General features: G+C 42.5%; 1 protein-coding gene across 7 annotated transcripts in view; it reads right to left on the bottom strand.

Moving 5' to 3' along the window:
• The window catches only part of PDE9A (phosphodiesterase 9A), a 96,094-nt gene that overhangs the window by 26,834 nt on the left and 56,011 nt on the right, over positions 1-13,249 (bottom strand). For all 7 annotated transcript variants that reach the window (XM_075912259.2, XM_089774191.1, XM_075912262.2 and 4 more), the window contains 2 exons: positions 9,878-9,962; positions 2,428-2,509 (listed from right to left, as the gene is read on the bottom strand). In XM_075912259.2, the coding sequence (XP_075768374.2) occupies positions 2,428-2,509; positions 9,878-9,962 (167 nt within the window). The remainder of the gene's footprint in view (positions 1-2,427; positions 2,510-9,877; positions 9,963-13,249) is intronic.

Genomic DNA, 13,249 nt, shown 5'->3' with positions numbered 1-13,249 from the left:
AGGGAGGAATGGGGTACGATGGGGAGGACTGGGGTGGCTCTGTGGGCTCCTCGGGGTGGAAGCTCTCCTGCAGCCCCCCGAGCCCGCCCCCCAGATGGCAGCCTGAGGAAAGTGCAGCTGGGCTGATGGCCGAGTGCTGTGATGTGCCCAGGGCGGGCACTCAGGGCACTCCAAGCCAGGACTGCTTTGCAAGCGGAGAACCCCTGAGAACTGTCTGTCCGGGGTGGGGGTCGGGTCCCTTTAAGCACAGCCCTCGGCTAGCCTGAGACAGCAGCTCCACGCTCTAAGTCCTAATCTGATGCCCTGCCGGCACTGCTTCCGGCCATCCTTAACCTCGGTTCAGGGTGCACTCAATGTGGACAATCTAGTTCGAATTAGCAAAATTCTAATTCGAACTGGTTTTTAGGTCTAGATGCACTAGTTCGAATTAGCTTAGTTCGAATTAACTAACTCGAATTAAGTTAGTTTGAATTAGTGCTGTAGTGTAGACATACCCTGAGAAAAGTTATCCCGCCAGTTATTCACACCTTATAGTCACCCCATCTAAGTTGTGTTTCCCTAGTTTATTGATAAGAAGGTTATGCGAGACTGTGTCAAATGCCTTACTAAAGTTTAGGTATACCATGTCCACCACTTCTCCCTTATCCACAAGACTTGTTATCCTATCAAAGAAAGGTATCAGTTTGTTATCAGGAGCAGAAGTGAGGCTGATGGGACAGAACAGATGTGGGGGAAGAATTGATGGGAGTAGTGGGAACAGAATGGATGTAGAGGCAAAACTTATTGGGGGGAGCTAGGGAGACAGGACTAATTTGGAGTTTGGGGGCAGTGGACAGGCAGATGTGAAGGCGATGACAGCACTCTCCCCCTATACTTTTTTTCACAGCACTTTTAGCAAGGACCTTCTGTGTTCTGGGTGGTTACAGGGTTGGTAACAACGGCTATAAAAAATTCTAGAGTATTAGAAGATGTGTAAGATATCTAACCACTATTGAACCATGTATCTGAGACACTGTGAGAAAAAATTTCTTGGAACATGTATACCCAGAAAGTTTAATTGGACCACTCACCACAGATGGTTGTAATTAGTTTGGTATACTATTCTGAGAATATAAATGAAATGATCCAAGCCACTGTACTGTTATTTAATTCAAGCAAGAATTACATTTGAGGATTAACTCTCCATATCTGGAAGGCACTAATGTTGCATTTACATGATACTTTATTTGTAGTATAGAGTTTTGCTAGACAGGTGTAAATTAGCAATATTGATGTATTAATTAAAACCAATGTTGTAATTATCAAATCTGTTTCCAGTGAATTGTCATTGCCTAACATGCCTGAGGTCTCTCAAATCCAGTATTTAAAGCCATAACAAATGTCACACACAGAACAAATAAAACCTAAATTTCTCCTGAATACAAGCAATTAAAAGCCTTCATCTCTAGGCAGAAAGGAACAACAGCTTGCCACTTGTTCAGCTACAACTACTGTAACAGTTAATCTCAGAAGCCAAACACTCTAGCAGTGGGTAAAAGGTTAGGTTAGGGCATCGTTGCTGTCTACATATCATGAAATAAAATAATATAGAGCAGTTTGAGAAAGCATGTGTTAGTAGTGTCAACAACACACAAATTTAAGCAAAGCAAAAATGGAAGTGACATTTTACATCCCATTAAACCCCTTTACAAAAGACAGATGCCAGGACTACATAAATTACTTTAATTGAAAAATAATTCACTGAGAGGGAAAAAAGCAAAGGCGCCATGACAGAATAGAGAATAAAGTTATAGACTAATAAATCTTGCTTTGAGCTTGCAGATTAAGTATCATTAGACAAAACAGAACACTAAATGTTCAACAAGTTTGTAACATTTAAATTATTCATGGATTCTGAATATTAAAGGTTACTGAGGGTTGGAGTTGAAATCCACTGCAATAGATGGGAGTCTATTAGCTTCTAGTGTCTTTGGATTAGGTTCTTAATCTACACCAGTGATTTCCAAAGTGGTGTCCTCCAATTCTTGGGGGTTTCCTGTGGGTTAGGTGGGGGTCTGTCCCTTGAGCCAGGGCCAGAACTCTCTGCAACAGTATTCTGGTACTTTTGCTTCATGGAGGATGCCATTTTGCTCTCAAAATGGCATCCTCCGCACAACATGACCTTTCACACACAATGCATGAGAGGTTACACCGTCAGGGATGTTCCTAGACTGGTGGGGTTGTTTCAATAGTACAAGAAATGAAAAGGGTCGTCCTGGACAGTTAGTCAGAAGCCAAAGGACTTTTTTGGGGGAAAACTTTTGGGAATCACTAATCCAAACAAATAAGCTATAAAGAGATGGTGAAATCAGGCACTGTATTCCAGCTCCTCATGGAAGGCATACACTGTAAATTAATATCCTGATAACCAAGTGCATCTTACGGTACCTTTGGATAGGATGGTATGTCCCTTCGGGGTGTCAACTTCTTGTTTTCATCTAAGAAGCTGTACTTACAGGGACAGCTAGTCCTGCAAATGAAAAATTCAGCCCTCAATATTGGGACAACAGCAGGTGCATTTTTTTTTAGCAGCATTGGATATATTAAAGTATCTTGGTATGTGGTCAAATAGAGCAGTGTTTCTCAAAGTGGTCTGTGAACCCACTCTGAGAAAGCTGCTACCGGGCTGCTCTGGTTTGCTTACTTACTGGCTCTGCAGCCACGGAGTCTCATGGCTCACTTTGGCTGCGTTTCATGGCCCATAGCCAAAGAGAGTCGTGGGAAGCAGCATGACCCATGCCGCTGTTTCCTGTGGCTCCCCTTGGCTGCAAATCTTGAACTGCAGCCAATGTGAGCCACAAGGCTCTGTGGCCATGGAGCCGGTAACTAAACACACTGGAGTGGCCTGGTAGCAGCTCTCTCAGAATGGGTCCATGGAGTACTTTGAGAAACACTGACATAGAGGGTATGTCTACACTGCATCCTAAGCCTGGCTTCTAACTCAGCTTTGAGCCCAAGCCCTACTTCCATTCACACATAAGCAGTGGAGAAAGTAACTTAAAATTTTGTACAGGTACTGTCCTATTGCAACTCGGGTCCCTGCCAGCTCTTTATAGCTCCCTGCTGGCTTTTGCTGCAGCTCAGTTAGCTCTTACCAGAGCTGCACACCAGGGTGCACCCGATTACTTTCACCTTTGCACACAAGTCAGTCTAACTAGTGTCAACAAGCACTCAGGGCCTGGGTCTGAGGACCTGCTAAGAGGTGACTCCAAGCCCAAGTCCTGCTGTGACTGAGGTCATCAAGCCCTGTGATTTTGTAGTGTGGATGAAGTTCAAGCTGCAGACCAAAACAGAAGACCTGTGTGGTGCATTAGGATGATTGTGAGATCTGGGTCCAGCAATTGTAGCCCAGGCTTACACTGCACTGCGGAAGCCAAAGTGTAGGCTTGGAAACACCAAGCCCACAAGCCAAGAGCCCACAGGCTTTGACCTGGATTTACAATGCAGTGTAGAGGTAACCTTAGAGTCACACTGTTTCTCAGTCTCTCCTAACAATCTCATTTTCCTTAATTATAAGAAACAATCAGGGCCACCATAATATCTATGAAACTCTCCAGAAACAAAGGTAGGTGTTATCTGAAATTCATTCATACACTTTAATCATCTTTCCATTCAAGTGATATGATATGTTTATAATCTTTTGTGTAAAATAGTTCTACTTGAGTTTCACCTTCATTCCTAGATTCCTAATGTTTAGATTGCCCCATTTTATTTTGAAAACATTCAAAACCCAAAACCAAACAAAATCACTACAACCTATGGACTTATCACAACATTTGCTCTATTCAATTGTGAATACCCCGATCCTCTGTTTTTCCCCTTATATCGCTGATGTTTGCTATTATCACTATTGCTGTATTTTGTATGTTTTGTAAAACAATTTCAGCTTTTGGCTGATGGTGATCAGTACTGGACGTCATCTAACAAGGGCTTATTCATTAGCACTATCACTGGTGAGGTTAGAAATTGTACCAAACAGTCCTAAGATATCAATCAGTTCATGAACAGTGATAGTATTACTCTCTGTATTACAGTAGCTCCTACAGGTATCAGCTGTGATTGGGATTCCATGGTGATGGTTCTGTACAAACTTATTTAGGCTTAGCATTGTACCATCCTACTTCAGGTGTTTTGCCTGCTACTGGAATCCACAGTCCCAAGCCACAACGCAGGCTCCCTATACAATGCATGGGGAGAATCAAGTGCCTGTGAATGGGATTTACAAAAGCCAGCACATTGAACAGGGAGCTACCTAGGTTAGTCAATAGGAAATGCCAAGGAGAGAGTTATGGCCTCAGCCCTTCCCTTCTCTGGGGCTTAGATACCTAACTCTGGCCCAGGATTAGTGCCTATCTCCACTTGCAATTCACAGCTGGGATGCAGCTTCTGGAATTAGGTATCTAAGCTGGGTCAGCCCTTCCTTGAAAAAAATTGAGGAGGCTGTTCTGCCAGCCCCCATCTATCCATTAGCCCAGGCATTAGAGCTATAGGCTGGTGGCCCTAGTCACCAGATGCGGATAGACAGACACAGTCTGTTAGGTTTCAGTCCCTTTCCTCAGGGCTTAATTTATTGTTTTCCCAAACAAAGCAATAAAAGTATACAAAAAGGAACACCAATAACAGTCTGTTAAGGGCTCTGACTGGAGTCTTCCAGCTTCCATTAGGTACTGTGTAGCACCCTTTCTGACCACAGGAGGGCTCCAAAGGGCCAACTGGCTTATCTGTTCTGTTTGCTCTCTCTCAAAGCTCACACCCCACCCTGTTCATGGATTAGCTCTCCTTTATATTCCAGCCAAGAGTACAGGCCAATCATAAGGGGCTGATCAGCTGTGTCAGCTGATCCCTGGTACCTATGTGCTGGGTTTCTACCTGGGGTAGGGATGGCTGCTCCCTCTCCTCTCTCCTCCCCACTCCCAGTTATTAAATGGGCAGATCACCCTGGCACAAGACCTTGCCCTGGATGTGGGAAACCTGACTTCAAATCTTCTAACTGCCTGAGGACTGCAAGCAGTTGAAGACAAGCCCTCACTTCTCTTCCCGATGAATGCCTAAAGCCACTGGGTTGTGGGGTATTTCTGGAAGGCGAGGCGTGGGTGTGTCTATCAGTCTCTCCTGTTAAAGCTGTCCCACTTTGCATAAAACAATTAAATATTCGCTTGGCCAGAGATTGTCCAGTGGCTAGGTAGTCAGCCAGTTCCTGCTCCAATGAGAGACTCCAGTTTCAGTGAGAGTCTGAGGTTAGGGCACTGAGATGGAAGAACTGGGCTGATATCCTTGCTCTTCTGGGGAAAAACTCAAGTCTTCTACATCTTAGGTGCCCCAACTATTAGGCTACTGGCTTGGGCTCCACAGGAGAGATGGGTAAGGGGTTAGATACCTGATTTAAGGATCCTGTCTGAGCTTAAGTGTGAGTGAGGTGTCAGAACTTTGACAGCTGTGCACATGCCTGGCCTGCTGCCAGATTTTTAGGTGTCTTAGAAATTGAGGTACCTACAGGGTTAGGCAGTAGCTAAGTGAGTGTTTTGAGGACCTACATTTTGAGTGGCGGTTAGGTGCTTAACTCCCTTTCTGGATCTAACCTTTAGAGACTTGCCCAAGGTCCCACAGAAAGGCTGAGGCAGAACTTGGAACTGATTCCATATCTTTTGAGATGCAGCCCAATGCATTAACCAGAAGTACAGCTTTCCTCATTATCAAAGCCTGCTCTTTTATGCTATCAAAAAGGGAATCTCTGGACCAGATTCATCACTAGCTCAGACCTGATTTGTGCTGCTTGTGGAGAGGTGGAGGTGAGGGTGGAATACACTCTGTAAACTCAGCGTAACCAGTTAGTTTCTCCTGTCTACTAATGCAGGTGGAATACTCAAGTGGAAAAATAAATACACAGAAAATTACACTGGAAAACATAATTCCAACTATACATACAAAACAATAGGGTCTAAATTAGCTGTTACCACTCAAAAAAGAGAACTTGTAGTCATTCTGGATAGTTTTCTGAAAATATCCCCTTGATGTGCATTGGCATTCAAAAAAGTTAACAAATCGTTGGGAATCATTAAGAAAGGGGTGGATAATAAAACAGAAAATAATTTGCCTCTATATAAATCCATGGTATGCCCACATCTTGAATACTGTGTGCAGACATGGTTGCCTCAACTAAAAAAAAATATTGACGTTGTAAAAGAGTCATAAAAAGGCAACAAAAATGATTAGGGGGTGTAGAATGGTTGCCAAATGAGGAGAGGGTAAAAAGACTGGGACTTTTGAGCCTGGAAAAGAGATGACTATAGGAGGATAAGATAGAGGTCTATAAAATCATGACTGGTGTGGAGAAAGTAAATCAGGAAGTGTTATTTACTTTTTCTCATAACGCAAGAACTAGGGGACAGCAAATTATATTAATAGGTAGCATGTTTAAAACAAACAACAGGACATATTTTTTCACACAATGCACAGTCAACCTGTGGAACTCCCTGCTAGAGGATGTTGTGAAGGCCAAGACTGCAAAAAGAACTAGATACATTCATGGAGGTTATGTCCATCAATGGCTGTTAGCCAGGATGGGCAGGGATGGCATCCTTAGCCTCTGTTTGTCAGAATCTGGGAATGGTCAATAGGGAATGGATCACCTGATGATTCCCTGTTCTGCTTATTTCATCTGGGGCACCTGGCATTGGTCATTGTCAGAAGACAGGATACTGGGCTAATTGGACTTTTGGTCTGATCCAGTATGGCTGTTCTTATTTACTAAGACAGGCACGTTAAGTGCAAGTGCAAAAATAGAGGCCAACGTCAACAATCTAGCCCTTAATGTGGATGAGAGGATGAGAGCTTTGCTGCTCTTCTCTGGAGAAGCTGATATGCTTCTAACTGTATGTAACAATGCTCTGGGAGGGGCATTTTAAAAACATGTTATGTTGAGCATTGCTGTTCTATTATATACCATTAAAATATCACAGTATGTCCACACACATTTTATTAAACTGGGCAGTGAGTGAAATCCTGACTGAAGAAGACTGGGTGAAATGCAAAGAAAACCACTAAGTCCTGACATGTCTTTTTAGACCCCTCTTGCAGTGGGGAGGGCTTGTTTGCTTAGCAACTCAAGGAGGAAGCTCCTCTTGTCTTTGCTCAAGCTGAACCATGGTTGCTAGGGAAACTGAGAGCTGCTTGTAATTACTCAACAACTTCAATGGGGGGCCTTCTTAAGGACAATGCCACACAAGGCACAGCCTACCCTTGCTTTAGAAAACAAATGGAATGCACTAGGATCTTTGATTATATTCTGCATGGCTAAGGACCAGCTGCTGATGCAAGAACCATCTATTTAGGCTGATGACTACAGTGGGTGGCTTATTATACAAGCTTTTAGGTCATTCGGCTTGGACCTCAGTCCTTCAGTTTAAAAATAAGAATGAGTAAATGGATACTATTCTACCTGGATGACGTGGAAGAGGGAGTATGTATGTTTGTGGGATACATGGCTGTGGTTGTAACGTTAATGGGGAATCTGAGATGTAAGCGGTCTGAATTAAAAGTAAAATCAATCAATTCATAAAAGTAATTAATTTTGCACTTTTACAGCGTGTATCACCTGCAGAAGTCAAAGTGGTCAAATCCACTCGTTAAGTCTCATAGTCCATATGTAGGTGAAGTAAGTATTTTGGTAGCAAGGAAGACCAGATGTGGATTCTTATCCTGGACCTGTGGTTGGTCCATGCCAGCTGACTTAGGCTTTCAGGACTCAGGCTGCGGGAGTGTTTCATTGCTTCATAGGCTTCCAGACTCAGGTTGTGGTCTGGCTCCAAAACCCTGTGTGATGAGAAGATCCTAGAACATGGGCTCCAGCCCATAGCACAGGTTCCCTCCAACCTTAGGAGAACCAGGGTGCCTTGGCCAACCACAATCAATCAGCAGGAAATGAAACAATTGTTTGTTTTTTTTACCTTTCACACTCTTTAACCCATGGATTTCCACGGCATCACAGCAACATAAAACTGGAATTTTGCAGTGGTGAGGCAGGCTCCAAGTTTCTATCTTTTTACTCTGCAAAGATGCAGCTGTTATGGTGTAAACAGATCTGCAGCCTTGTAGAAAAGCCTATCCAAACAGCAGCAGCAGCAGCAGCAGCAGCAAGGATGGGATCTCACTTCTCCAGTGCCCCACTGACCTCGAGGATGTGTGAATGCCACATTCTAATTGGATGTGTCAAGTTCAATCTGTCTTTTAAAGCTTAGTTACTTAAATGCAAAAAACCCTGTGTTAAGTCAACCTGGGGACTGTCCAGGTAAAACCATAAAAATCAGGAAATACAGCAGTGCTAACTTGACTACATTGTATATAGTATTTTCTATTCCTGATTTCCTGGTTGAAGGGGTAGCTTATTGTATTGCTGCTCATATTACAACAAAATGAGCAACACAGAGCAACAGGATGTGCAGCACGAATGAGTCAAGACTGAGATTGGAACAATAAGTTTTACATTTTCTAATTTTGGGATGATGTGAACTATGCAACCTTAATGCAGCATTAACATATTTTTTGTTCTGCCTCTCTCTATACATGAATGCACTCACATACTCTACAAAGAGTCAAGAATCAATCCACATCCCCTTCCCAGTATGCAGATTGAATCTAATATGTATTAGAATTCGTATTTTTGATTTTGCTGCCAAATTTGTTCCTAGCCATGCTAATCAAATTCTCACAGACGCCTTAACAAGTGACTATGTAACCCATGGGGCCAATCTGTGTCTTTCATGCTGCTGTAAATCTGGAATAGTTTCATTGAGGTTAATGGATTTCTCCAGATTTATATCAGTATGACAGGGCAGAATTTGACTGTACAACTGTATCAAATGTGTTTTCTGAATTATTGCATCACATTCATCTGGATAGTCCTAACATTACAAAACCAAATTATTATATGTCCTGGTTCCAGGATGCTTTGAACAAATCTCGCATCTACCTCAGTGAAAAATTAGTTTGCTTAAGGACCAAAAAGTTTGACCTTAATTATATAGTACAAAAGTGAAAGGCTTTCAAGACAACACCCATGGTTAGCTTTGCTTAGGAGACACCCTTTTGAGTACCAGTCTGAATTGCCTGGTGTATTTCTTTTAAATAACTCTACCAGCAGTGTTAAAAATCTCTCAGTTGCCGATATGTTTATCTTAATGATGTATGTCAGAGACATAAAAGTCCAGCACTACAGATGATGTAGATTACTGCAACAAAATACAATTCCCTCTACTGTTGTTTTAATTACAGCAAGTCTAAACTTGGTAATAGCTGATCATTAAGGTGACTCCTTGAATTTAGAAGGAAATCCCTCATCACTAGTTAAATTGGAAGTCAACATTCTGCAGAAGAGTGAGAGCATAAATAGAAGAACTGTTATATATTTATTGTGATATTTTTGCAATTTACATTTTAAATCTTAGTTGAGCTAATTAGAGCGCTGGCCTCTAACAAAATAAATGTTGTCTTTGACAGAAGAAGTTTCTCTCTCTGCATAAAACATGGTGCAAAATTCCTATGACTGGATGGCTGAACACAGAAAAAACAAGATGTTAATCTCTGTCTTCAAGCAGATTTTTCTTTCAGTCATCTGGAACAAGCTTGCACTACTGAATTGCCATAAATTCTTAAATAAAACAACAGTCTTTGCAAATGAAGCCAATGCCCTGCACAGCACTGAGCGGCTTCTTTGCTTCTGTTTAAAAAAAAAAAAATCCAGAATGACTCAAGTCCGTGCAATTACTTCATCAGAGTGAATCCAGAAATCCCACTGGATTCTTTTTTCCCCCCACCCAGTGGTAACTGAAGTAGAACTTACCTGGTGCTTCTTGCTGCCATTTCTTCCCTCATCTTTTTAATGTCACTCTTGCATTTCTCGATCTCTACTACTTTCAGTCCTTCCACTGTCAACAAAGAAAAACAACGGGGGTGTTACCATGGAGAAACATGAAGGATCTTATTTCATTAATTGTGCAGCATTTCAAAAGGCTTGTAACTCTGGGGTTATCCAATTAGTCAACAAGTTCTTACATGCTGCACCAATTCCCAGATGGGCAGGTGTTGCCAACACCATATATCTTTAAAGTCCATAGGAATTTTCTGATGCTAGTGTTCAAAACTAGCTCAAGTGTTTTAATTCACAAAACAGCCATAACATCTAATCTTCTCAGAATAGTTAGCAACACCAATCAAAGGAACTGCTCAGCAAAGAAATGCTCCAGTGATGTGATAAGATTGCCAGACTGCACAGTCACAAATGTGTCCTGCTAGAATTCAAACTCCCTTTAAGATAAAAGGTTTTAATTTAAAAAGTTCCCCAAGGAGCACCAGGAGTCTGTGAGAAGCATGCCTGCACACAGAGAAACCAAAAATAGACATTTTTAAAATGTCTTGGCACTTAGAATTAATTCTATCTCAGTTAAGTACCTAAAATATGTCATAATTCTTTGCAGATAAGTTGTTGGGCAATCCAGGGTTATTGCTGCATACAGCACAGGAAATACTATATTCTCATCTGTATGTTTTATAAGTGCCACAAGAGAGAAAGTTTGTGTTTATGTTGTAGCTTGTTTCATTTCATGCAGCCTTGACAGCCTCATGCAGTTCCAAGGTCTGGATCTTCCTCCCTTCTCCCTCTTTGGCTACCAAAATACTCAAGGACATAATGCAAAACCATTTATTAAGTGTATATTATTCACAGTATGATCATGCCACAGCTCATTTATTTACTGTGCTCACTACTTATGTAGACAAGCTGATATGCAGGGAACTCAAGGGAACTTTTAAACTGTAAGATCAGTTTTCATTCACTCTTCTTTAAACTAGGCATCTTCCTACCCACCCATAGCATAACAAGCAAGTGATGAAAAATAGTTTGGGAGGAACATAATGCTGCAGATCAGCAGAGGACTCAGATTTCATCTAATTGCCAGTAACTACAGTCATTGCTTTTGGGTGTAGGAAGAGGAAATGGGAAAAACACGGGAGCTACACATGCTCAATTCAAACTCTTACATATGGGAATAGGGTTGTGAACATAATTCATGTTTGATGAAAGGGATCTGGAAATCACATTTCCATCTGAACATTTTTTAACTAATATTATTAGGAAGGACCCTTAAGATGATTAGAGCTGGAAGGGATGAGAGTACAAAAGGTTATTTATTCAGTGGTTATGTTTGTGGGTGTGTTATTGACAGCACTTAGTGCAGTGGTCACCAACCAGTAGATCGGGATCTACTGGTAGATCTTGGAGCCTCTGACAGGTGATCCTGGCCAAAAGGCTATCAAGTGCCAGCACTTCAACTGCCCTTCCCGCCACTGCTGCTCATCTCCTGCCCTTTGCCTTGGAGCTGCCCCTCCTGCTAGGGAGCCTTCTGCTTTCTGTGCAGTTACATTCAAAAAGTGATCTTGTGCTTGAAAAGGTTGGAGGCCACTAACTTAGTGCCTGCTCAGTTTCACTGCTTTGTGGATAGTCAGTTGCATTTCCTGTCTTTTATATAGGGACCATGACTTCAGATTTCTGTGTGGAGGTCTGGGAGGAGCTCACCTTTACGCTGTTGCCCAGACTCTGCTAGAGGGGGCTAACTGGTAAGCAGTAGCAACAAAGCAGTATCTGATACAGAAGATGGAGCAGAAGACCTCCCTGTATACCAGGGTTTCTCAAATTTCATTGCACTGTGACCCTCTTCTGACAAAAATTATAACATGACCCTCAGAAGAGGACTGAAGCCCAAGTCTGGCCAAAGCTAAAGTCCAAGCCCCGCAGCCCAGAGGGGTACCTACAGCCCTGAGCGGTGGGGCTCAGACTTTGGCTTCAGGCCTAAGCCCCAACAAGTCTACTACCAGCCCTGGCACCCTAGTAAAATAGGGTTGTGATCCAATTTGGGGTCCCACCCCACTATTTGAGAACTGCTGCTACAGAGTGAGGAAGGGACATGAAGAGTGGGAGCCAAGTGTAACCAAGGTTGTAGTGTTGCTCCTCAGCTTTCCTCAAACCTCATTAACATGGGAGCAGAAAACTAATATCATCGTTTTTCAGAAGGGTGTTTCAAAAAAATGTAAGTGGTTTTCTGGTTTCTTACAGAGGTTTGGGAAGGTTTTGTGGCGAGGCCTAAAATGAAATTCATTTCTGGTCATTAAATAACTATGGTTACCGTGTTTTAGCGCATATAACCCGTGGGTTATACAAAGTTTTACACACCCCACAACCCTCCCATAGGGTATACATGTCCACGGGATATACAAGTTTATTTTTACTTGCCTGGGTGCGAGTGCAGTTCCCCTCCCGCAGGCCGGCCAGCTTGCCTGTGCTCTCTGTTCCCCCCTCCTGGAGGAGGGTGGGTTGCGCCTGGTTGTGGCTGCGTGGAGCCTGGACGAGAGTGCAACTCCCCTCCTGCAGGCAGGCCAGCAATTACCAGGTACCTTAAAGTAGCGCATATAACCCGCGGGCTATATGCCTGCACGGGTTATCTTAGACCTTTTTACACATTTAGGAAAAACTGCAGGTTATACACAGGTGCGGGTTATATACGCTAATTTACGGTAACTTTGTATAATCACACAACAGCCATTTAAGTTGGGAGGCAGGGTTGTATTCTGCCCTCACTTCACAATTGTGAAATATGTTGTGGTCCTTAAATGTAATGCCATCAGCAATGTGCCAGTGAAAGATAGATAAAATGGTTTCCCCTCACTCATTGCCTTAGATATCTTTCCTTTAGGTGTCCTTTTCAGATAATGAATTTTAGCTATGGTTGCTGACCTGTCTAATAACTGCAGTATCATGACTGATCTTTGAGCAGGGGAGAAGGATATTGGCAAAAGAGTCCTTTTTGTTTCCCCTGGCATGGTATTATGTTCAGGTGCACCCTTGGTTAGCTTGTCATGGCCCTTTGGGATTCACAGTTGCACTCTTGTTACATACCTGGTTTAAGGCCATTTATTCTACCGCAGGATGCTTTGCTCTCTTAAGTAACCCTTTATCAACACAGGGATTTATACTGATGTAGTTATAGAGATATTACTTCCCACCTTTATTTCAGCATAAAATTGGCTTTTTTGATTCAGCTTTAAATCCTTACCAAGCAACATAAGAAAAGGAAAAGTTACTCTCATATCAGAGTAAAGGTGTTCCAATGCAGGGGCTGCATCTGTATAAATACATCATATTATACTGAGAAATATTTCC

This window comes from Pelodiscus sinensis, chromosome 1, assembly GCF_052426305.1.
Source record: "Pelodiscus sinensis isolate ZL-2025 chromosome 1, ASM5242630v1, whole genome shotgun sequence".
Taxonomy (NCBI): domain Eukaryota; kingdom Metazoa; phylum Chordata; order Testudines; family Trionychidae; genus Pelodiscus; species Pelodiscus sinensis.
The sequence above is the reverse complement of the archived record's forward strand: the minus strand, read 5'-3'. Positions and strand labels throughout refer to the sequence as shown.